The following is a 25,347-nucleotide window of genomic DNA, read 5'->3' on the forward strand; positions in this document are numbered from 1 at the left end:
CCGATACTTGCGGTATCGGAATGCTCAACACTAGTCACTATGTGTGACGGGGGCCTTACAGACATTTTGTAAGTATAAAAGAAGACTATCTAAGAAAACTAAAAGATGACCATTGTTACTGTAATGAATCTTACACCTGATTCATGTAAAGACCACATTTGCTGATTAAATAGCTTAGGTCTGATCCAAAAACACAGTTTTATTTAACTATGAATACAATAGAGAAACCCAATACTTACACTGATCCCTGGAGATAAACTGAGGTACATTGTTCAGTTGAGGTGTGCTGGGATTTGGGGTTCCGACAAGTTTGCTTTTGGCCATTTTTGTATTTGCTTTTGCAAACTCCAACCGTAACGTCTGAGGAATTTCTGGATCAAAGCGTATTCCCTGAAACCATTAAATGAGAAACATTTATTCCATAATGCCATTAGCATTTAAGAAAATCTATACCGTAATGGATAGTGAGATGTATGTAAGAGCATGATGAATGAGGGGCGATAAGGCAGTCTAGCCTTGACACACAGCATACAGCATAGCATAGACTACATGAAGTAACATCTACATGATATTTTATGTTGTCTCATCTGCAGATTGCACATTTTAGAGCAGGGGCAACCAATCAATGGACCCCTCACCATTCATAATGCAGTCTGCTTTGGGTAGTTACAGATATCCATTGGATAGTCGAGTGTTCGACTCATGGCAGTTGCAAGCAATGGCATTATGAGGATTAATATGAAGATATCTTTTGGTCAGGGTATCTAGAAAATTTGTTAAAAAGAGGACCTTTCAAGTTTTTATTTATTTTTTATTTAAACCGAGTACCACTTCTAATAGGGGAGGCTCCACTGATTCTGGAACAGATTTCTTTTTCTCCTGTGCCCCTTTGTCCCAATGTTATGCCTTCTGGTAATATTGGTGCACATTTTCTCTTCAACCAACTTGGTGTAAACCACAGAACTCTGTGGATTTTGGCTTTTTGTCCTCTGCTGCTGGTCAATCAAAACACGGCTGTGACCACAGAAGTTCTGTGGTGTATGCTGTGAGACAGTGGAATCCTATGTGAGAGCCGTTATGTATCCCTCAGAATATGCTTAGATGCATAGTGTAAACTGAGTCAAGTTATTGGACCAAGTCAGTTTACGAAAACCTGTCTTGGGTTTTATTTTGGAGCGATCTCTAGGATGGTAGTGGGATGGATCTCTCCCTACAGCTTGGGTCTTAGGGCCCCGTCACACATAGCGACTCACCAGCGATCCCGACAACGATATCAACGTGTCAGGATTGCTGGTGAGTTGCTACATGATCACTGGTGAGCTGTCAAACAGACAGCTTCACCAGCGATCAGCACCAGCGACGCTGAGCGCGCGGCGTCGCTGTGTACTTTAGTTACCAGCGCGCTAATGCAGGGAGCTGGTAACTAAGGTACACATCGGGTTTCTAAGGGATGTGTGTCACTTAGAAACCTGATGTGTACCTTAGTTACCCAGCTCCCTGCATCAGCGTGCTGGTAACTAAGGTACACATCGGGTTTCTAAGCACCGCCCGGTGCTTAGAAACCCTGCGTTTACCTTAGTTACCAGCTGATCGCTGGTCTCCCGCCTGTCACACGCAGCGATGCGTGCTGGCCAGCGGGAGACCAGCAATCAAAGAAATGTCCAGGGCTGTCCAACAGCGATCAGCGATACCGGCAGGGGGGCCGGTCACTGATATGTGTCACACACAGTGATCTCGCTGGTGAGATCGTTGTTGCGTCACAAAACTTGTGACTCAGCAGTGATTTCGCTAGCAAGATCGCTATGTGTGACGGGGCCCTAACAAGTGGCTCATGGCCATGGTTTTCATTAAAACCTGCAGTAAAGGTTTGGGTGTGTCAGGTTGTGTTTGCACATGCAGCATAGTGTGAAGCTAACACAGACCAGAGCAAGGAATGTGGGCAACCATGACAGCACCAATGAATTTCACGGGGGTGCAATTGCCAGCAGCACTGGACTTTATGTGTTTCCAGCTGCAATCCAGAGGTGGGCAACTTCTTGTGTGCAGTATCTGGACAATAAAAAATGTTGCACTTACCATGCCTGGGTCACTGTCACACTAAATTAACAGGCGGAAACACTGCTGCCTCACAACACCCAATTGGTTGAAAAGAAAATTTGCACTGTTATTACAAGCATCATAACTTTGGAGCAGAAAGGCCCAGAAGAAAAAGAAAAACTGTCTCAGAATCAGTAGTCCTATAATGAAAATAAAAAGTGGGCGCTCCATAGCGCAGAAATCCTTAATAAAGTGGAGAGGAAAGTGGAGAGTTGACAGAAAGGGCATATGGTAGTATGCTCACCTTGGAGGGAATGTGCAAATGCAGTATACAGTGGCTATCAGAATAGAGCTATGCAAAAACAATTCCCTTTTCTATAAAAGATTATATTGTGTAAAAGCTACAAAACATAAAAAAATATATAAATGTGGTATCACTGTAATCGCACTGATCTGAAGAATAAAGCTGCCTTTTGCCACATGGTGAATGACATAAAAAAAATTTAAAAAAATCAAGAAAGGCACATCCAGCCCATGAATGGCAGCGCTTCCCAGGACTCGCATCCAAAGATGATATTTCATATTTTTTTATTTGATAGGTTAAAAAAGAGGAGATACAACGCGTTTCGGATACAGTGTATATCCTTCATCAGGTATCATAAAAACACAGTACAAATGGATTTATACGGTGTTTTTAGTGTGTGACAGTAGCTACAGATAACAATTTATATAAATCTGGTATCGTTGCAATCACATCAACCCGAAGAATAAAGTCATCTAATCATTTATACTGTATGAAGATCTGCGCAAAAACAAATCAAACCAATTCGTCACCTGCTGTTGATTTGTTCCTTCTGCCTCACAAAGATCACAGTAAGGCTTGACTCATATTTATCCTGCGCTCTATGCTGAGGGCTTCCATTGGAGTAAATTTCTGAAATACGTGATTCAGATGGAATCCCTGACAGAAGATTCCCTATAATGAGGCAGATCGAGACACTGGACGCTGTCTGGCCCATAACCTGACAGAGTCCATCTTCTTAAACATGAATAAACGTGCGGTCGACCATAATTTTGTGCACCTCTGAAAAGGACATCGCTGAACAGAGGTCAGATGGAGTACAGAGTAACTTTGCTGCCTACTTATAGTGATCCCTCGGGCGTTTCATCTGAATCACGTCACTTGGAGAATTAGATGGAAACCGCAATGTAAATGCTCAGCTTAGAGTACAGGGTAAATCTGCTCCAAAATGTTATGTAAAATTTTCTCAATCAAAGCTTCAACTCAATCCACAAAAAACGCATGTCCACTCCCTACTCAAGTCCGTCATAGGAAAGATAAGGGGCTTCCACGTTACTGGTAGTACAAATGCTCTGGATAAGCGATATGGCTCCTCGCTCCTCTCCTCATCTCCCGAGATCTTGATGCCGAGATCTCCATCTGTGCATGCGCCGCCCCCGGCAGCCATTTTCCCGGAGTCCACCGCATAAGAAACCATGGAATTGCTGGGGCTCTTGCATTTTACAAAATGTCAGCAGAGCCCCCGCAGCAGCAGGGGACATCCACAGTGGCGCGCCGCACATCTGAACACACTCTCATACCAGCCTGCAGCCTGCAGCAATGCGCCACTCTTTCCTCCTCTAGCAGTGACCCTGGTACCCCGCTTCACCGCAGCCACCACCCCCAGTAAGCAATAAGACGCATGGATTATAAGAAGCACCACCATTTATTTTTTTTTTAAAGTTTTTTTTTCCTATTTTTCTCCTCAAAATTTGGGGTGCGTTTTATAACTGCAAAAATACGGTATATAAAATGTAAAGGTTTTAAAATTGCAAAATTCTTGTCAAAATACCAATATTTTCACAAACGCAAAAAATCTCCACCAATATTTACCATTAACAAAGTCTAATGTGTCATGAAAAAACAGAATCAGTGGGAACTGTTGAAGTGCTTTAAAGTTATTACCACAGAAATTGGTCAGAATTGGGAAACTGGGAAATTTGGCCTGGTCATGAAGGTGAAATTAGACTTCGGGGTGAAGGGGTTAAGCCATTTATCACAAGAAACCTGGTACATGTTATAGCTTTCAAAGTTATTTGTCTACAAACGGCAATATTTTTCTATCTTATTATTTATTTTCTCAGAAAAGCAAAAGAGAAAATCTTAATATACTCTAAATGAGTACACTATGAAAAACTTCCTAGAAAACTCTATAATGCATTGCAAACTGCATTCTCTAGTGTTAATTACTATAGACAAATTGTACATGGTCCACACCATAATGAACACAATGAACACTATTCTTGGAAATCTTTTAACATCTAACAATTAACAAACCACTTATATAAGTAGTTCCTCGAGTCGTGGAAGATGTGTGGGAACAACTTAATGAAGTCAGTAAAAAGGAAATTGTGTAACGGTTATAAAGGCTTGAGGCACTAGTTACTATAGAAGCCCTTATACGGTATGATTTAAAGGCAAGTCCATGGCAGATTCTCTGTATAGACATACTTTATAAGTACTGACAAAAGTCAAACCATTCCCAAATTACACATTTATTTCCCAGATGCATTTTTCTAAAAGAATAACATGTTCCACAGTGCTGTACAGATTGCAATCATTTACGTCATTCTCTAGTCACTACGCAGTCCCACTTCCTTACATTTCATACTCAATAGACATAGAAGTCTAGTTTACTCTTAGGTTTCTTCAGGTAAGTTAGTTTCCATCTACACTCCAAAAAACATTTAATAACTATGTGAACATACAAGTTTAAAGCATATATTGAACCTGATCAGATTGATGAGAACAAGGACCCTAGTGGTACAAGCAGGGCTGCCACTAGGAATTTCGGGGCCCCATACTGGAAAAATTTTCGGGGCCCCCTTGAGACTCCACCCAGGCTCCACCCCAGCCCCGCCTCCACCCCTCAAACTGTCCACAGTCCCACCTCTCTCTTGGAAAAACTGCACTTCTCATCAATCACACATTAACAGTTCCCATTACCCGATCACACATCTAGCCAGCAGCTCTTGTTTTGGCCAAAAGATTTTTTAAATCTGCCACCACGACAAGGTAGACTCTTTTGGCCGAGCTCTACTCTACTCTAACCTATTAAACATTTGCTAAAATATCCAATACAATTTAGGGATATTTTTTATTTATTTTTCAATTTTTAAAATGACCAATAACATCACATCCAAAGGAACAAATACCACCGCACCATGTCCAGACCACATATTACCACCACATAGTGAACTATAATACCACATACAATAACAAATACAGCCACACCATGACCAGACCACATATTACTACCATAGTGACCGAATAATGTCACATACAAGGAACAAATACCATTGCACCATGACCAGACCACATATTACTACCATAGTGACCGAATAATGTCACATACAAGGAACAAATACCACTGCACCATGACCAGACCACATATTACCACCACATAGTGACCTATTATACCACATACATGGAACAAATACAGCCACACCATGACCAGACCACATATTACCATCACAGAGACAGAATAATAGCACATACAAGGGACAAATACCACCACACCATGTCCCAAACACATATTACCACCACATGGTAACCAATAATACCACATACAAGTAACAAATACAGCCACACCATGACCAGACCACATATTACCACCAGTGACAGAATAATAGCACATACAAGGAACAAATACCATGGCACCATGCCCAGAAAACATATTACCACCACATGGTGACTGAATACTACAATACTGATCATTAATAAAAAAACATAATACTATCACCATAAGTGCTATTATACACAGGAGATCTGTACTTAGCATGTAGGACCACTGTATATAGTGTCTGTGTACAGGCAATCACTGGTGACGTTGCACAAAGGCACTCTGTATATAGTGTATAGTGTACAGGTAATACAGTGACCACTGGTGACATTATACACAGAAGCTCTGTATATAGTGTCAGTGTAAAGATAATACAGTGATCACTGGTGACATTATACAAAGGCACTCTGTATATAGTGTATAGTGTCATTGTACAGGTAACACACTGACTCACCATTGACATCTCTAGGTGAAGTCCTTTATCTTTGTTTTTCATCTTTCATCCAGCACACACCGCTATCACGTCTTCCAGCCAGGGCTCGTCTCTGCAGGAAATAACAGATTTATCTAGAGCTCCGCTTGCAGAACACATTACTTATTTTTTTCCCAACTTCTACACTATACCAGATGAAGAAAAAAAGGTGACATAGTGTCGCTCTGCACAGTAACAGGACTGCCCCCCCCCCATTTAAAACAGTATCCTCAAAAAAAATAAATAAATACATCACTGCAGTAATAACATCCCTTAATTAGCCCCTATGGTAATAATATCCCCCATCCTGGCCCCCGTGTGTCTCATTCCTGGCTTCAGCAATATTTTCTCTCATCTTGCCCTCATGAGTATCCATTCTGCCCCCATATGATCTCCCGATCCTGCCTTGTCTACATCGTATCCATCCTGCCCCATGATCCTGCACCATGTGTCTCCCATCCTGCCCCCTGTGTCTCACATTCAGCCCCGTCCTGTGTCTCACTTTCACATTCTGCCCCCTCCTGTGTCACATTCTGCCCCCGTGCCTCACATTCTGCCCCTCTTGTGTCTCACTGTCACATTCTGCCCCTTCCTGTGTCCTATTTTCACATTCTGCCCCTTCCTGTGTCTTACTGTCACATTCTGCCCGTCTTGTGTCTCACTGTCACATTCTGCCCCCTCCTGTGTCCTATTTTCACATTCTGCCCCTTCCTGTGTCTTACTGTCACATTCTGCCCCCGTGCCTCACATTCTGCCCCCTCCTGTGTCTCACTGTCAAATTCTGCCCCTGCTTGTGTCTTACAGTCACATTCTTCCCCTCCTGTGTCTCACTGTCACATTCTGCCCCTCCTGTGTCTTACTGTCACATTCTGCCCCCTCCTGTGTCTCACTGTCACATTCTGCCCCTCCTGTGTCTCACTGTCACATTCTGCCCCTCCTGTGTCTTACTGTCCCATTCTGCCCCCTCCTGTGTCTTACTGTCACATTCTACCCCCTCCTGTGTCTCACTGTCACATTCTGCCCCCTCCTGTGTCTTACTGTCACATTCTGCCCCATGTCAAGTCTGCCCCCGTGTCTCACATTCTGCCCCCTCCTGTGTCATTACTGTCACATTCTGCCCCCTCCTGTGTCTCACTGTTGCATTCTGCCCCCTCCTGTGTCTGTCACATTCTGCCCCCTCCTGTGTCTCACTGTCACATTCTGCCCCTCCTGTGTCTCACTGTCACATTCTGCCCCCATGTCTCGCATTATGCCCCCTCCTGAGTCTCACTGTCAGATTCTGCCCCCTTCTGTGTCTTACTATCACATTCTGCCCCCCATGTCTTGCATTCTGCCCCCATGTCTCACTTTCTGCCCCCTCCTGTGTCTCACTGTCACATTCTGCCCCATCCTGTCTTACTGGCACATTCTGCCCCCACGTCTGCATTCTGCCCCATCATGTCTTGCATTATGTCCCATGTCTTGCATTCTGCCCCCATCATGTCTGCATTCTGCCCCCATCATGTCTGCATTCTGCCCCATCATGTCTTGCATTCTGCCCCATCATGTCTGCATTCTGCCCCATCATGTCTCGCATTCTGCCCCCATCATGTCTGCATTCTGCCCCCATGTCTGCATTCTGCCCCCATGTCTCGCATTCTGCCCCATCATGTCTTGCATTCTTCCCCATCATGTCTGCATTCTGCCCCATCATGTCTCGCATTCTGCCCCATCATGTCTCGCATTCTGCCCCATCATGTCTTGCATTCTGCCCCCATCATGTCTGCATTCTGCCCCATCATGTCTGCATTCTGCCCCCATGTCTTGCATTCTGCCCCCATGTCTCCATATTTGCTCCAGTGTGTCTCCAATCCTGCCCCCAAGTCTCCATTCGGCCAGGGAAACATATTGCCCCTTTCAATAATAAAATAAAATAAAAACATTTTTCTTACCTGGCCTCGCTCCTGTGTTGAAGATGGAACTGCAGCTGTCTGAGCTGAAAGGACCTGTGGTGACATCATCGTCATGTGATGACATCACCACAGGTCCTTCAGCACTTCTGTAGCTCTGATGTCGGCCGCTCTGGCGGCTCTGCTGATGTGTACGCTGCAGGCCCGGCCGCAGCGCACACTTGGGGCCCGCCTGGCACCCCATGACACGCAGCACTTGGGGCCCGATGACTGGAAGCACAGGAACGGGGCCCCTGATCTGCGGGGCCCCCTTCTGTACTGCTGTTCATGAGGCCCCATACAGCAGTAAGGGCTGTCATGCCCTGATGGCAGCCCTGGGTACAAGGCACCAGGGCCAAACTTGTACCAACATGTTCCCATATATGATAATACAACCATCAACTCAGACTAAGTAAACCTAAAGCTGAGTGCTGAAGAGATCCATAAAGATAATATTTATTGAAACAAAGTTATATATAAAAACCATAAAAAAGCAAATTGTCCAACAGGGGACGCTAGTGTAGCCAAGAAAGCACTTACTATATACAAATCAAATGGTATGGCGTTCTCAGAAGAAGCTGGGCTCGAAACACGTGCCGGAGTGAGTGGACAGCAGTGGCAGCCATTCCAGGGTTATGATCTCGTTTTTATATATATCTTTTTTTCAATAAATGTTATTTTTATGGATCTCTTCAGCACTCCGCCTTTAATTACTTAGTCTGAGTTGATGGTTGTATTATCTTGTATGGGAAATGCCATTCATAATTACAGCTGGACATTTGTGAGTAATGGTCCCAGATATTAACAATAGTAGTGTTTCCTACTATCCAACACGCTAAGATTGGTTTCAAACATCCAACATTCATGGTCTAAGTGCAGACCACAATAACTGGCCCACAATGTTGAGTTTGGGTCACGATGGCTAGTCTAGACATTCTGGTTCAACTCAGACCGTGAATGTCAGAGATGTCAAACCTACCTAAGAAAAGAAAGAAAATAGCCAACTAACCAACCTATACCAATTTGTATAGGCATACTGGTATCATAGTGTCCAGTAGTGCTAATGCCATTATCAGCTATGGAAGGTGCCGATACTGATGTAAAACACTGACCAAATACTGAACGTGTGAATGTGGCCTTACACAGAGATGGCTATCAATCATGGATAGGAAAGCTCACCGGACAGAAAATCTCAGAAAGATCAGAGGTTTAAAATGACTAAAAAACACAGGTTATACTGAATCTTTTCTTACAATTATACAGTATATTAATTTTCTCATCTCCCACTGCTCTTTAACATGGCGGCTGCATTTTCATAATGACAGGTTCTTAAAATATAAAATATAATACATTTGTGTGCCAAGTCAAAACAAAATCTCAAACCATGTTACATTCCTCAAACTATTCCTGATTTCTTGCATTCTTGAGGACTATGTTATCCTGCCGACGGGTCACTGACGTTAGATAATGCCATTGCTATGAAGGGTAAATCTGGTCAACAACAATGGTTAGTAACGTGGTATGTATCTGGTTGCCCTTCCTTGGACAACCTTTGCAGGTTAGTACCACTGCGTATCAGAAACACCATACTGGGCCAAGTTACCACATAGCGTAAATGTGTTTTTCCCCGCTGCATTTTTTTGTGCTGAGAATCTGCTGTATTTGGGTATGTGCCCACATTAAGTATTTGGTACAGAAATTTCTGCTTCTCTTGGCAGAAAAACGCAGCGCAGCATTTTTGGTGCAGATTTTATCCCCACTTCTTAGTATGAGTGAAATATGTAGCAAAATGCTGTAAAAACTGACATGCAGCAGATGTAAATCTACAAGTCACAAATAAGCAATGTGTGCACGAGACTTCAGGAATGTCCTTCACTTTGCTAGAATCAGGTTTTGTGACAAATCTGTACAGAAAAAAACGACAAATCTGCAATGTGTGCACAAGTCCAAGTAGAGTGGATGTGAATTCATGAAAACCCCTGCCAGATGAGCGTTAAAAGATTAGAGTTGAGCGAATATCTTCAGTTCTCCTCTTATTCGGCAGACTATAGCGCATGCGGAATAAGCTACAGCAAGAACCCGACTTCCTGGATCGCACCGGCTTATTAGTTGATCAGCGCCGCAGCTGAATGTGTCGCGGCTGTGTCAATCACAGCACATGCATGGAGAGCCTGTGTGTTGGGCTCTCCATGCATGTGCTGTGACTGTCGCACCTGCCACATATGCAGCTGCGGTGCCGATCAGCTGTTCAGCCGGCGCGATCCAGGAAGCCGGGTTCCCGCTGTAGCTTATTCGGCAAGCGCTATAGTCTGCCGAATTAGCGGGGAACCGAAGATATTCGCTCAACTTTATTAAAGAAGCTATTGAGCTTTTCATAGTTTGGTAGATTATTATTTATCAAAAAAGATTATAATTATTGTGTATCTTGCACCTGCAGTAGACGTGGATAAAATGCACCAGATAAAAACAGAGCATTTACATTACATGTGAACACAGCATTAGCTTAGAGATTTTCAGACCCAGTTGTCTAGAAATCAGAATTTAGCCCTCCTCAGTCACTCAGGTTTGCTTATTATTCCTGTTTTCAATACACAAGTTAATCAGAAAACATAAAAAAAGAGTGTAAAATATATCTTTATATTTACTTTCGGTTTCACAGCAAAATGAGCCCTTTTTTGTATAGCAACTTTTTGGAGTTAACTTGCATTTCTAAAAATGCTGAAAAAAAATGAAGGCCGAGCTGTTATTGGTTGCTATGGGCAACAAGGCCGATTTTCTGCTATTGATTAAAATGCCTACCTCCACACTTATAATGAAATCGGTGTGTTCCTTGAGATTTGCTACCTGTACAAAGCCATACTGTTATGGAAAGTGAAGTGAACGGCATATTGTATTCATTTTCCATCGTTTTTAATAAATGTAAGCTTTTAGTGACAGGAGACACAGGTTGGCTACCTTTCTAAGCTACTCCAACCATTGGTTGAGCGCAACAATAAAGAAAAGCAGAAGGGAATATGAGCCGTAAAGCTGGGGATATCAGGACAGCACTTACACAGATGGCAGCCTCAGAGCAGGCCATGAAGGGGGCCGTTGTGGAGAAGTAAAGCATTATTGCGCTAACATCTTTAAAAGCTCAAGTCAAATGAGCTCATTTGTTTGGCAGAGTTCACCATAGCTATCAGGCAAAAGCAACATTCTTCTATCATCTTTACACAGCGCAGCTCCATATTTGGAGGCTTATATCCTACTTCATCTCCTCTTATCCTCTGGCGTTCTAATAAAGTAGTATTTCAAAATAGGTCCAGAGGAGTAGAGTAGACTGCGTAAGGTTCAACCCAAACTTCAAACTGATGGGATCTCTTTCTGGGCATTGCGACTCCATTCAAAATAAGATTTAGAGTGAAATGGAGACTTATTCTTCGTTTGTATCTCAGGAGCGCCTTATTATAAGCACTGCTCTGAGAAAACCTGAGAAATACTTTGTGTCCTATAGGTTCAATGTTTAGATTAGTTTTGGTGTCTTACACATTCAACCCCAGTTCTGCAGGGTCTACCATGCATTGTCATGTTTTACATCCAATAGCCAAAGGTCCCCTGTTCCTAAATGGTCCTATGTTTAAAAGTATCCTTAAATTGCTATGCTATTCGAGTCACTGAACTGCAATATACATATGGATAGATCGACTGTTTTGTAGCTCCAATGGCCTCAAATTGTATAAATAGCATGAAGCAAAAGAACTGCCTTCCATTATCTATCCATAAAGTACTGTATCCCATTTTCTAATGTCTAATGACCAGAAAAACAAAATATAAAAAGAGTCTCCCCGATATGTTTCACGCTGATAGGCTTCATCAGGGTGTTGAGGCAACTGCACACCAAAATGGACAAACTATTTCTAACCTCCACATCTGACATCAGATTTACTTCATCATTATGATTCCTAAACTTTTATGTTTTAATTTACACTGATGATGTAATCAAATGGCTAATAAGTAGGAATCATAATGATGAGGTAGGTCTAGTGTCAGATTTTTGGGCCTTTTGGCTACTTGATTTAAAATATTATATTATCCCTACTGATACCATTGAGCGATGTTGGTGTGAAAACTGTCTTGTTAACCGCGAAACCTCAAATGAATATAATTAAATGGAACTGGCAGGCCTCACCTATGTGGGTACATAAAGGAGAGACGTTTTCGAAACTTGACAATCACCAGGAATGGCGCGGCGAATTGTCAGCTTTTCAAACTGTTTTCTCTGTTGCATTTCAGAGTAAAACATGCCTGGCTGAAATCGTACTGTTGGGTCATGTTCACGCATTCAGAATTTGGTCAGTATTAATCTAGTGAGATATTATGCAAAGGAACCTAACTATTCTAAACCGAAAATAGTGACAAAATCTGCCACCTTAGTGTCTCTAATGACTGTGGAAGAAAACTGGGGATCCTACATTGGAACTGGAAAACGGCAAAAAATCAACATTCTCCCACAATACCAATTGTGGATGCTCTTTAATCAATGGGGGAAATTTATCATTTCAAATGCTACTGAATTTCGAAATAACTTGCACTCAAAAACAGTTTTTTCATGACTTGCACCATATTTATTATATGTTTTATACACTTTCTTTGTCCCGTTCGACAAGGGTACGAGGTCTTGCTGAAAAGGATATGTGGCGTAACATGCAACACCATGCGGCAAAATTGTGATGCACATTTCTGGTACACAGTATGCCAACTAATAAGTGGAGCAAAATTAGACTAGACAGATTATGGCAGATTTATCAAACAGTAGAAAACACTATGATAAGTCTGCACTAAGACATTCATAAATCTTCCCTTTTCTGCTCATCAATTTTGTATTGTTTTCCATCAATATTTCACAAGTTTTGAAATAAAGAAAAAGGTTTTTTAAATTTTTTTTCAAATACCTAACTGATGTACCCCATGTGCTTCTACAGGGAACCTGTCAGCTGATTAATGCACCTAAACCAGGAGCAGCATGAACAAGAGATCAAGTCAGTTATTGCAGACATGAATGTTTTATTCTAAAATGCTGCGGAATTACCGTATACTTTATATAAGGCGGCTTGGACTAGGAAGACTAGTCACAGAGGAAAGACCCTGCTGCGTTCTTCTTTCCCTGCTCACCCAGACTAATAGGTATCTCATTTTGTATTTGTTTCGAGAGAGACCTGTTATCCCATTGAGTATGGATCTAGCGTTTCAGAATATAACATAAATGTCTAAAAAAAAACAGACTTTATCTCTAAAGTAGGCCACGTTCACACTTTCATTATTGGATCAGTTTTTTACCTCAGTATTTGTGATTCAAAACAAGGAGTGGGTGCTAAATGTAGAAGTGGTGACTTGTTTCTTTTATACTTTTCCTCTTATTGTTTCACTCCTGGTTTTGCCTTTACTGAGGTAAAATACTGACCAAATACTGAAGGTGTGAACATGGACTTATGCTAGCCCTGGTTTGAATTAATCAACTGCTGGGTTTTTGTTAAAGTGGTTTTCCAGGCTTATCATAATGATAAGCACAATTTGATTGACTTAAGGATTGATCATCAATATGATAACCTACAAAACATCTTCAATTATGATGAGAGATTTTAATTATATTGTTAATAAAATTGTGGCTACGTTTCCAAGAGGGTAAGATTTTTCAGAAAGGCAATGTTCATATCCATCATATACTTATCAGTCATTATCCCGAAAAGATTTAGTGTTTAATAATTCTTTATTTTACCATTTGTCATTAAAATAGAACATCATTCCCCAATACCATTACATCTTAACATAGGAAACTGATTCCAATGTAGACAACTGGGATGGAAAATGAAGAGTGCTAAACATGCAAACATTTTTTGGTGACATTGCTCTATACATATCATAGAAGGTTTATGATAACAATCACTCATCTGAGTGCCATGACCTTGCATTACTGAACTTAGGTACCAAAGTTAGATCCGTGTGACTAGCAGTTGACACCAGGCACCTGGTTAGAAATCGATAGGAACATGGTACCACGGCCGAACTAAAAATTGTATCACTATAGCAAATCATAATAGAGAGTTTAACAATATTTAGTTAGCTTGACAACCACTAGATTTCATGCCTGCTTGCCCACATTTATAGAACAAGTCCAAGATGTTCTGAAACTTTTCTCCTTTCTAAATATTTTTGTTCCTTGACATTTCCTTAGGCTTCATTCAAACATCAGAGATTTTCTCGTAGCAAAAAACCCCCTAAGTTTCACCAGTATTTTTTTTTTTATCAGAGTTTTGGCAAAACTCTGATGGTAAAATTTGACACCCTAACTAAACAATTTTTTTCTGAGTTGAAAAAAAAAAAACTTATTGTCTCATATCAAATCGTTCAAGAAAAACGGACAGCACACTGAATGCATCCAAGTGCTGTTTGATTTTTTTCACGGACACAAATTTTTCATTGGTGGTTTTGATCCAAGAACTAGATCAAGATCAGATATGTCCAAATGATTTTGTGCGGACCACGCACTCTGCAAGAATACATGGACATGTATAGTGCCCCATAGACTAGAATACTGAAAAAAGATGAACTTAGAACTTGCATGCAAAAAAACTGGCATATAAAAGAAGTCTTAAAATTAGGCGAAAATATGATGAATAGTGATGAGCGCAAGTGCTTGTTACTCGAGTTTGCCCTGGGTGCTTGGGTATCGCGGGTGCTCGAGTGACATGTTCGAGTCCCTGCTGCCATATGTTTTCGCGGCTGTTAGACAGCCATAAAACATGCGAGGATTGCTTAACAAACACGGACAATCCCCGCATGTATTGTGGCTGACTAACAGCTGCGAAACTTGTGGCAGTGGGGACTCAAACATGTCACTTCAGCACCCACGACACTGTGCATAACTGAGCACCCAGGGCAAACTTGAGTAACGTGCACTTGCGCTCATCACTTTTGAATTAAAAAGAAAATAAAACATTTCATACCTGGCAGCACTAAATGTGATAAGCTGATCCGGCAGATATGTGCGAGGTAAATATATTTAGTTACAATTAAATCCCTCATTTTCTCTATGTGGATTATTTGACTTAATCAAGTGCAGCCCTCAATGGATATTAATTTCACACAGTGGCTATATTATTGAAGAAGTACTAATCTACATGTCAGTACTTTACCCGCAGGAAATTTATGAAGGATTCAGCTTTCTGATCTTTATATTTGTACCCAATTTTGTATTTTTTACTAGGTAAAAGGTTTCTTACTACTTGCTCATCTTAAATATTTTTGCGTCATTCTGTGGCATGTCTAATAGAGCCAATCACAACCAAACAAAATGGCGTGTCATATACAAAAACGCCGCTTGATTAAGGGCTGACATACATAGAAATGTGCTGAACAAATGACTATTCGAGGATTCCGACTTAGACAAACATACGCTAAAAACATAAAAGCCTTGATTGTAGTGATTTTAGGCCACACAGCTAGTTTTCCAGCACAAAAGCATCTTAGAGTGTGTGTAATGCAACAAGAGCATGTGCCATAGTTGAAATTGGTAGCATACTTCAGATTGCCCATCACTCAGCAAGCAAACGGAAGAAATACTAAGGTTGTCTCTTTTAGGGATCTTGAGTGCAAGTGTAGGTTTGCGCTCAGGCTTTTTTCTAGAAACAGTCATACATAATTAGATAGGAAACTCAGCTATGCGGTACATTTAATTGTAGCAGTGACAGATACATTTGGAATGTGTACCAACAGATCAACAATTTGGAAGGTGCCATTGAGAGTATGATGACTTTATAAAATAAGGCCGTGTTCATATCACGCTATGTGAAAATGTTTGCGGTATGCAGAAGACTCCCAACAAATCTCCTACACAGCAATACAATGATGTGAACAGAACCAAAATTTACCAAACAGTGATATGTTTTAAAGGGGTTGTCCAAAGGCAAAGTCATTTAAAGCAAGTATGTAAGAAAATAGTTTAGATTATAGCATCCTATAGATAGGGAGTAAGGAGCAAAATGACTTTGCCTTCAGACCACCTCTTTTAGCTATCCTTCTCTTTATTCCAAGACACTTCCAAATTTGTCAATAACAGCTGCAAAGCAGAAGCAAACTATCCCCCAAGAATCAAGAGCGTTCTGTGAGTATATACAGAGAGGCCATACTGGGCCCCTAGCCATAAAGGAAGGCCGACATGATGGGGTTAATGCAGGAATAAAGGGAACTTGGTATCTGGAATAACCCTTTTTTTAAATAATTCAATATTTATGCACAGTCAGGGGGATACTCTCTCTATTATTGCCAAAAGGGAAGGTTGGCAGCTAGGGGGAAACGAGTTGGTGCCCGTGCTACATGGTAGCTCTCCCTCAAAATCCTTGGTTTACCCAACCTTAATGTCGAAAATCAATTTTCATATGAATATATGTAATAACTTAACTGATACTTCATACATAGAAAAAAGGGATTATGAAAACAACCATAATTTGATGTTATCACTTATCTCAAGCATTGATAGAGTATGTTCTCCTCCCTCTACGCATTTCCCCTCATTTCAGAAGTTTCTCAGGAGGCTTCCAGATGATTAAGCATGAAATCCCTGATGTAATTCCAGATTTAACTTATTCTGCCATGATGTTCCTGGCCATGTGTCATCAATAGGCACGTGTGCGGGATGTTTTGCGGCCCATGGGGCTGTTAAAAAATGGACATATCAGTGTGCTTTTCCCACGGACACATGGTCCATGGAAAAACACTGACGTGCACAGAACCATTCACTTGAATAGGTTTATATGTGTAAGTGTCTCCTGTACGTGTGAAAACTGTCACCTCACTGATGTCTGAAAGAGCCCTAACTCTGCTTTCTTTCTTTCTTTTTCTTTCGATATTGACTTTTAGGATTGCTTCTTCCTATAGGTGACACTAGAGTTCTAGTCCTCGTCCTCTCTGAAGAGACAATTTGCATATTTCCCAGAGAAGCATTGTAACTTAAAAGCCTCTTCACCTTGGCATGTCAGACTTGACATGTCACAGTCCGCAAGGAGAAATGTTACCTTTTGGTTCTCTATTTAAGTCTAAAATCCTCTAATTCAATACCTTAGCGTTTATACCTATAAGATTTTTCAGAATCTCTATTTCCAAGATTTCCAGCACAAATTGCAACTAGCTGCTGGATCATATAAGAATTAAAATTAGTGGTCTTATCCTTTAAGGAAACCTGTTAGGTCCCCCATGCCCTCCAACCCAGCAGCATTCACTTATGTATGAGTAAATTCCCTGCCTAACCATCCTTGTATAAAGTTTTTCAGTAAAAATTAGGTGTGAAAAATATTGTACCTGTTTCCCATGCTAATTAGGGCTTTGACTAGTCTATGGGGCGTTAGTTTTCCCAGTCTAGTCAGCCCTCTTTCCATGTTATCACACCCCTGGGCATGATAACATAATTTGCAGGAGTTGGCATCATCACTAACTTATGCAAATCTCGCACACTTGCTCCGCACATTTCAGCAGTGTTACTGCGCCTTTGTAGCTGGGTGTATGCTTCCCGACTTCAGAGGCGCAGTGCGCATGACCGGAAGTTCAGAAGACACTGCTAGGTTGGAGGGCATGTGGGACATGACAGGTTCCCTTTAAAAGAATAATACCCTATAATCCCAACAAATGTGACTTATTTAGTCCAAATGTTAACAACTCCATCCAACACATTTCATCAGCTTGTAAATGGAGAAAAAAAAGACCATTTGTTATAGACCATTTCACTTTCTAGCATTGTGAAACTTCATGGGAGAATGTGCTGAACACAAAGAAAACACCTGTAATCAATTGTGGGTTAAATACATGTGAGCCAAACCATAATTGCCTCTATGGAAAATAAATGGATATTTGTAGAGTCAGATCTGAGAAGAAACTTAAGTAAAAATTTTTGTAGAAAACATAGTAGTATCAGGGGAGCATTTTTATTACCATAAAAGTAACTTAGTACAGAGAAAATACAAATTACAATAAAAATAAAGTATTCATAAAGCCTACTTGCTGCCTCTGTGTAGCATGAAATTATTTTTAGAAGCAATGCTAATAATAGGAGAGAAAACTCACAAAAATAAGCATGCAATCTATATATATATATACTAGCTGAAGAGCCCGGCGCTGCCCGGGCATAGTAACTAACTGTGGTTAGTTATAACAAATTATAATTATCCTCCATCCCATAGTCCCATGCCCATATACCCATCATACATATCCACCATCCCATAGGCCCGTGCCCATGTACCCATCACACATCCTCCATTCCATAGTCCCATGCCCATACACCCATCAAACATATTCTCCATCCCATAGTCCCGTGCCCATACACCCATCATACATATCCACCATCCCATAAGCCCGTGCCCATATACCCATCATACATATCCTCCATCCCATAGTCCCATGCCCATATACCCATCATACATATTCTCCAGCCCATAGTCCCATGCCCATATACCCATCATACATATTCGCCATCCCATAGTCGAGTGCCCATATACCTATCACACATCCTTCATCTCATAGTCTCATGCCCATATACCCATCATACATATCCTCCATCCCATAGTCCCGTGCCCATATACCCATCATTAGAGTTGAGCGATACCGTCCGATACTTCAAAGTATCGGATCGGAATGGATCGGCCGATCTTAAAAAAAAGTATCGGTATCGCCGATTCCGATACCGGAAGTCCCATTCAAGTCTATGGGACTTCCGGTATCGGAATAAGAAAAACCCTGTTTTTGCCTTGTACAGCCTCTCTGGGGTCTGTACGGGCCTTTCGGGGGGCTGTGCCGGCCTGCCAGGGGGTCTGTGCAGGCTCCGGTGGTCTGTGCCGGCCTGCCGGGGGGCTGTGCCGGCCTGCCGGTGGTCTGTGCAGGCTCCGGTGGGCTGTGCCGGCCTGCCGGGGGGCTGTGCCGGCCTGCCGGTGGTCTGTGCAGGCTCCGGGGGGCTGTGCCGGCCTGCCGGTGGTCTGTGCAGGCTCCGGGGGGCTGTGCCGGCCTGCCGGTGGTCTGTGCAGGCTTCGGGGGTCTGCGCGGTGTGTGCGCATCATGATGCGCCGTCATTTCGGGCCTTCCGGGGGTCTCTGCCGGCCTGCCGGGGGGCTGTGCCGGCCTGCCGGGGGGCTGTGTGGACTGCCCGGGGGCTGTGCCGGCCTGCCGGTGGTCTGTGCACCCTGTGGGGGTCTGTACCGGCCTGCCGGGGGGCTGTGCCGGCCTGCCGGGGGGCTGTGCTGATGTCCGGGGGTCTGTGCAAGCATCGTCCGATGGGACTACAAGTCCCATCGGGCGATGCCTGCTACCATGACAGTGATTGACACATTAGCCAATGATGGGACAGTAGTAGTCCCATCATCCGGCTAATGTGTTGAATGCAAAAAAAAAAAAAACAAAAAAAAAAACATGCTACATACATGCTACATACATACTACATGTAACATACATACTACATATATACTACATGCAACATGCATACTACATACATGCTACATTCATACTACATACTACATACATGCTACATTCATACTACATATATACTACATGCAACATACATACTACATATATACTACATACATGCAACATGCATACTACTTATATACTACATGCTACATACATACTACATATATACTACATGCATGCTACATACATACTGCATATATACTACATGCATGCTACATACATACTGCATGCTACATACATACTACATGCTACATACATACCACATATATACTACATACATACTACATGCATGCTACATGCTACTTACATACCACATACATACTACATACATACTACATACATACTACATGCATGCTACATGCATGCTACATGCTACATACATAACACATATATACTACATGCATGCTGCATACATACTACATGCTACATACATACCACATACATACTACATACATACTACATACATACTACATGCATGCTACATACATACTACATGCTACATACATACTACATATATCCTACATGCATGCTACATACATACTACATGCTACATACATACCACATACATACTACATACATACTACATGCATGCTACATACATACTACATGCTACATACATACCACATACATACTACATACATACTACATACATACCACATACATACTACATACATACTACATACATACTACATGCATGCTACATACATACTACATGCTACATACATACTACATATATACTACATGCATGCTACATACATACTGCATGCTACATGCATGCTACATACATACTACATACATACTACATGCTACATACATACCACATATATACTACATACATGCTACATACAATACATTCATACAATACATACATAGACATACAGTACATATAACATAGAGTAACATACTTACCAATACTTGTCACATTGTTCCCCGAAGCCATTGTCTTTTACGGAATAAATATTAACATAACAAACCACAAAAATACTCACCCACGATCCGAAGCAGTCCACGAGTGTGTCCCACGACGATCTTGGGTAGAGAACTGCAGCATCAGCTGATGCTGCCGTTCTCTACGGGCTGCAGGAATCCAATGACGGAAGGTAGGTATCCTTCCGCACTGTATTCCTCCGCCACTTAAAAAAAAAAAAGTCCCTAGTCTCACTTTATGCCATTGCTGCGTGGGAATTTCCCACGCAGCAATGGCATAAAGTGAGACTAGGGACTTTTTTTTAAGTGGCGGAGGAATACAGTGCGGAAGGATACCTACCTTCCGTCATTGGATTCCTGCAGCCTGTAGAGAACGGCAGCATCAGCTGATGCTGCAGTTCTCTACCCAAGATCGTCGTGGGACACACTCATGGACTGCTTCGGATCGTGGGTGAGTATTTTTGTGGTTTGTTATGTTAATATTTATTCCGTAAAAGACAATGGCTTCGGGGAACAATGTGACAAGTATTGGTAAGTATGTTACTCTATGTTATATGTACTGTATGTCTATGTATGTATTGTATGTAGCATGCATGTAGTATGTATGTAGTATATATGTGGTATGTATGTAGCATGTAGTATGTATGTAGCATGCATGTAGTATGTATGTAGTATATATGTGGTATGTATGTAGCATGTAGTATGTATGTAGTATGTATGTAGCATGCATATAGTATGTATGTAGTATGTATGTAGTATGTATGTAGCATGCAGTATGTATGTAGCATGCATGTAGTATATATGTAGTATGTATGTAGCATGTAGTATGTATGTAGCATGCATGTATGTAGTATGTATGTGGCATGTATGTAGCATGTAGTATGTATGTAGCATGCATGTAGTATATATGTGTTATGTATGTAGCATGTAGCATGCATGTAGCATGCATGTAGTATGTATGTAGTATGTATGTGGTATGTATGTAGCATGTAGCATGCATGTAGTATGTATGTAGTATATATGTGGTATGTATGTAGCATGTAGTATGTATGTAGCATGCAGTATGTATGTAGCATGCATGTAGTATATATGTAGTATGTATGTAGCATGTAGTATGTATGTAGCATGCATGTAGTATATATGTAGTATGTATGTAGCATGCATGTAGTATATATGTAGTATGTATGTAGCATGCATGTAGTATATATGTGGTATGTATGTAGCATGTAGTATGTATGTAGCATGCATGTAGTATGTATGTAGTATGTATGTAGTATTTTTTTTTTTTTTTTAACATTTAACACATTAGCCGGATGATAGGACTACTACTGTCCCATCATTGGCTAATGTGTCAATCACTGTTATGGTAGCAGGCATCGCCAGATGGGACTTGTAGTCCCATCGGACGATGCTTGCACAGACCCCCGGACATCAGCACAGCCCCCCGGCAGGCCGGCACAGCCCCCCGGCAGGCCGGTACAGACCCCCACAGGGTGCACAGACCACCGGCAGGCCGGCACAGCCCCCGGGCAGTCCACACAGCCCCCCGGCAGGCCGGCACAGCCCCCCGGCAGGCCGGCAGAGACCCCCGGAAGGCCCGAAATGACGGCGCATCATGATGCGCACACACCGCGCATCATGATGACGTCATTTCGGCTGTCAATCAACTTTGAACTTCCGATTCCGATGCCGACTTCCGATATTGAAAAAATATCGGAAGTCGGTATCGGAATTCCGATACAGCAAGTATCGGCCGATTCCCGATACTTGCGGTTTCGGAATGCTCAACACTACCCATCATACATATCCGACATCCCATAGTCCCGTGCCCATATACCCGCCATACATATCCTCCATCCCATAGTCCCATGCCCATATTCCCATCATACATATTCGCCATCCCATAGTCGAGTGCCCATATACCCATCACACATCCTTCATCTCATAGTCCCATGCCCATATACCCATCATACATATCCTCCATCCCATAGTCCCGTGCCCATATACCCATCATACATATCCTCCATCCCATAGTCAAGTGCCCATATACCCATCACACATCCTCCATCCCATAGTCCCGTGCCCATATACATATCCGCCATCCCATAGTCCCGTGCCCATATACCCGTCATACATATCCTCCATCCCACAGTCCAGTGCCCATATACCCATCACACATCCTCCATCCCATAGTCAACAATTCTGACATCATAATGAGCGGCGGGGCTTGCAACCTACGATGACATCAGCTTCGCCATGGCAACCATTATGACATCATAATGAGGGGCGGGGCTTGATACGCACACAGTTTCCCCATTATGTAGATAGGGGCATTATGACATCATAATGAGGGGCGGGGCTTGATACGCACACACTTTTTCCCCAGTATGTAGACAGGGGCAAAATTGTTTGGTGAATTGGAACGCGCGGGGTTAAAATTTCGCCTCACAACATAGCTTAGGAAGCTCTCGGGGTCCAGACGTGTGACTGTGCCAAATTTTTTGGCTGTAGCTGCGACGGTGCGGATGCCAATCCCGGACATACACACACACATACATACACACACACACACTTGAGCTTTATATATTAGATATATATATATATATAAATGAGTATGTATGTATGTATGTATGTATCAAGCCCCGCCCTCTCCACATAGCCACACTCAATATCTAATATATACATATATATAATAAATATCTAATTTTTATGTATATACATATACATATGCATATCTATAATAAATATCAAATTAAAAAAAAAAAATATATATATATATATACATATATATTGTGGCAGGGCTAAGGGTCGTGTAATTGATGGGAGATATGTGTCTCATAAATGGCTTGTCTCCATAATGTAAGGCATAACAAATATTGCTGAATTATTATTATTTTGAAGGACCTGTGGTGAGGTCACAGTCATGTGACCAGTCAGCTGCTGGGTTCATGGGTGTGGCTACAGCCTTATAATGGGGCCTGCTCATGAACAAGGCAGCTGTATGTGAGGGGGATAAACGCCTCCGGTGTGCGCTGAGGCTCGAGGACTGAGCATGAAGGAAAGGACATTTTGACGTTATTTTCTCTCCTGAACTGATGGCTGTTTATTTTGGTGACGTGCTGTTTGGTTTATGACATAATAAACCGCATGAACTTTAAGGGAACCTGCCTCCTGACTGTCTCCCGTCGCACCTAAGCGAGTAGAATCCCTACAATTGGTGCTAGACGTGCGGGCGAGTTCCCAGCAGAGACGTGAGACCATTGCTGCATGTCCTGGGTAAAGTTTTCAGCGAGGCAGCAAGCTCTACCCGGAATAATGGAGGACCTGCTGAAACACCTGGTCCAGGCCCACACACATCAACAGGAGGCCAACAGGCTGTTCTTACAGCAGCTCCAGCAGAGCCAGCAGGAGCAACGGCAGCAGAGCCAGCAGGAGCAACGGCAGCTGATGCAGCTTCTGGCAACCGCCATCCAGGAGGGCAGGACCACCCACGTCACGAAGGCGGTAAGACGCGCATTGCAAAAAATGACCCCTGAGGATGATGTGGAGGCCTTCCTGACGGTGTTTGAGAGGGTGGTTGAGAGGGAAAAACTTCAGCCAGAGCGGTGGGCAGAGGTTCTGGCCCCATACCTAACGGGGGAGCCCCAGAAGGCGTACTTTGACCTGACTGTACAAGACGCCAGAGAGTATCCCAAATTAAAAGCGGAAATTCTCGCACGCTTGGGGGTAACAATGACTACCAGGGCACAGCGAGTTCATCGCTGGGCCTATCACCGGGACAAACCGCCGCACTCCCAAATGTTTGACCTGCTGCACCTGGTCCAGAAATGGCTACAGCCAGAGTCATCTTCCCCGGCACAGATGGTAGAGCGAATGGTCATGGATCGGTTTGTGCATTCTCTGCCGAGACCCCTACAGACTTGGGTCGCCCAGGGTGATACCCAAAATGCAGATGAACTGGTTGGGCTAGTCGAGAGATACCAGGGGATGGAAGGTTCCTTGGGGAAGCAGCCCATTCCGTATTGGGGGACCCAGCAGGGGGCGGAGTCCCAAAAAGGGGTGGTGCGTCCAAGGTCAAAAGGGGCGGGGGAGGCGGTGCCCAAGGTCCCCTCGGGTGATATTATTTGCTGGAAGTGTCACAGGCCAGGACATATAGCTGCCCGTTGTTCCCAGACCACTGAGCAGATGGACTGCAGCATGGGACGCCGTAGTTCATACTACGCATATCCAGCTTGCAGTGTGAATTCGCCACCTAACGAGGGGCCACAAGCCTGTCCCCTGAAGGTGAACGGGCGAGCAGCAATGGCGCTTCTAGACTCCGGGAGCTTGGTGACCCTTGTGAGGGCCAGTTTTCCTCTCAACATACTCCCGGGTAAAAAGATTGGCGTTCGGTGCATACATGGCGATGCAAAGGACTACGCTATGGCTAGGGTGAATATTGAAATGGCGCATGGCACCGAGTCGCATGAAGTTGGCGTTGTTTGAGACTTGTTGCATCCTATAATTATTGGCTGGGATTTCTGTCTGTTTTGGGATTTGTGGGGGAAGGGTTCTGAGTGTGCTAGCAAGAGCAGGGAACCAATCCACCCCAATGAGGTATCGCCACCACCAGAGGCAGACGGGTTTCCTTTATGTGTCCTTGTTGGGGATGAAGAGGAAGGGTCCCCGGTCCCTGACATCCCGGAGTTAGGGGTTGCCAGGGAGAATTTTGGGACTGCTCAACATAGGGACCCCACGCTGAGGGAAGCCTTTAACAATGTCACCGTCATTAATGGGGGTCCACAACAGCTGGGAGCAGACACAAGGTTTCCCTATTTTATGTTGAGTGGGGAATTGTTGTACCGGGTCACGAAAATAAGGGAGGAGGTGGTAGAGC

The 25,347-nt window shown here is 42.9% G+C and overlaps 1 protein-coding gene across 4 annotated transcripts in view; it reads right to left on the reverse strand.

The window, feature by feature from the left end:
- Positions 1-25,347, reverse strand: part of RBPMS (RNA binding protein, mRNA processing factor) — a 277,355-nt gene that overhangs the window by 104,442 nt on the left and 147,566 nt on the right. For all 4 annotated transcript variants that reach the window (XR_012219790.1, XR_012219785.1, XM_073542423.1 and 1 more), the window contains exon 5: positions 240-390. Coding sequence is in view for 2 of the 4 variants with exons in the window: in XM_073542423.1 (XP_073398524.1) it covers positions 240-390 (151 nt within the window). In the remaining 2 variants the exon portion in view is untranslated. The remainder of the gene's footprint in view (positions 1-239; positions 391-25,347) is intronic.

The sequence above is a fragment of the Dendrobates tinctorius genome, unplaced genomic scaffold, assembly GCF_039654945.1.
Source record: "Dendrobates tinctorius isolate UK_male_01 unplaced genomic scaffold, ASM3965494v1 ptg000011l, whole genome shotgun sequence".
Taxonomy (NCBI): Eukaryota; Metazoa; Chordata; class Amphibia; order Anura; family Dendrobatidae; genus Dendrobates; species Dendrobates tinctorius.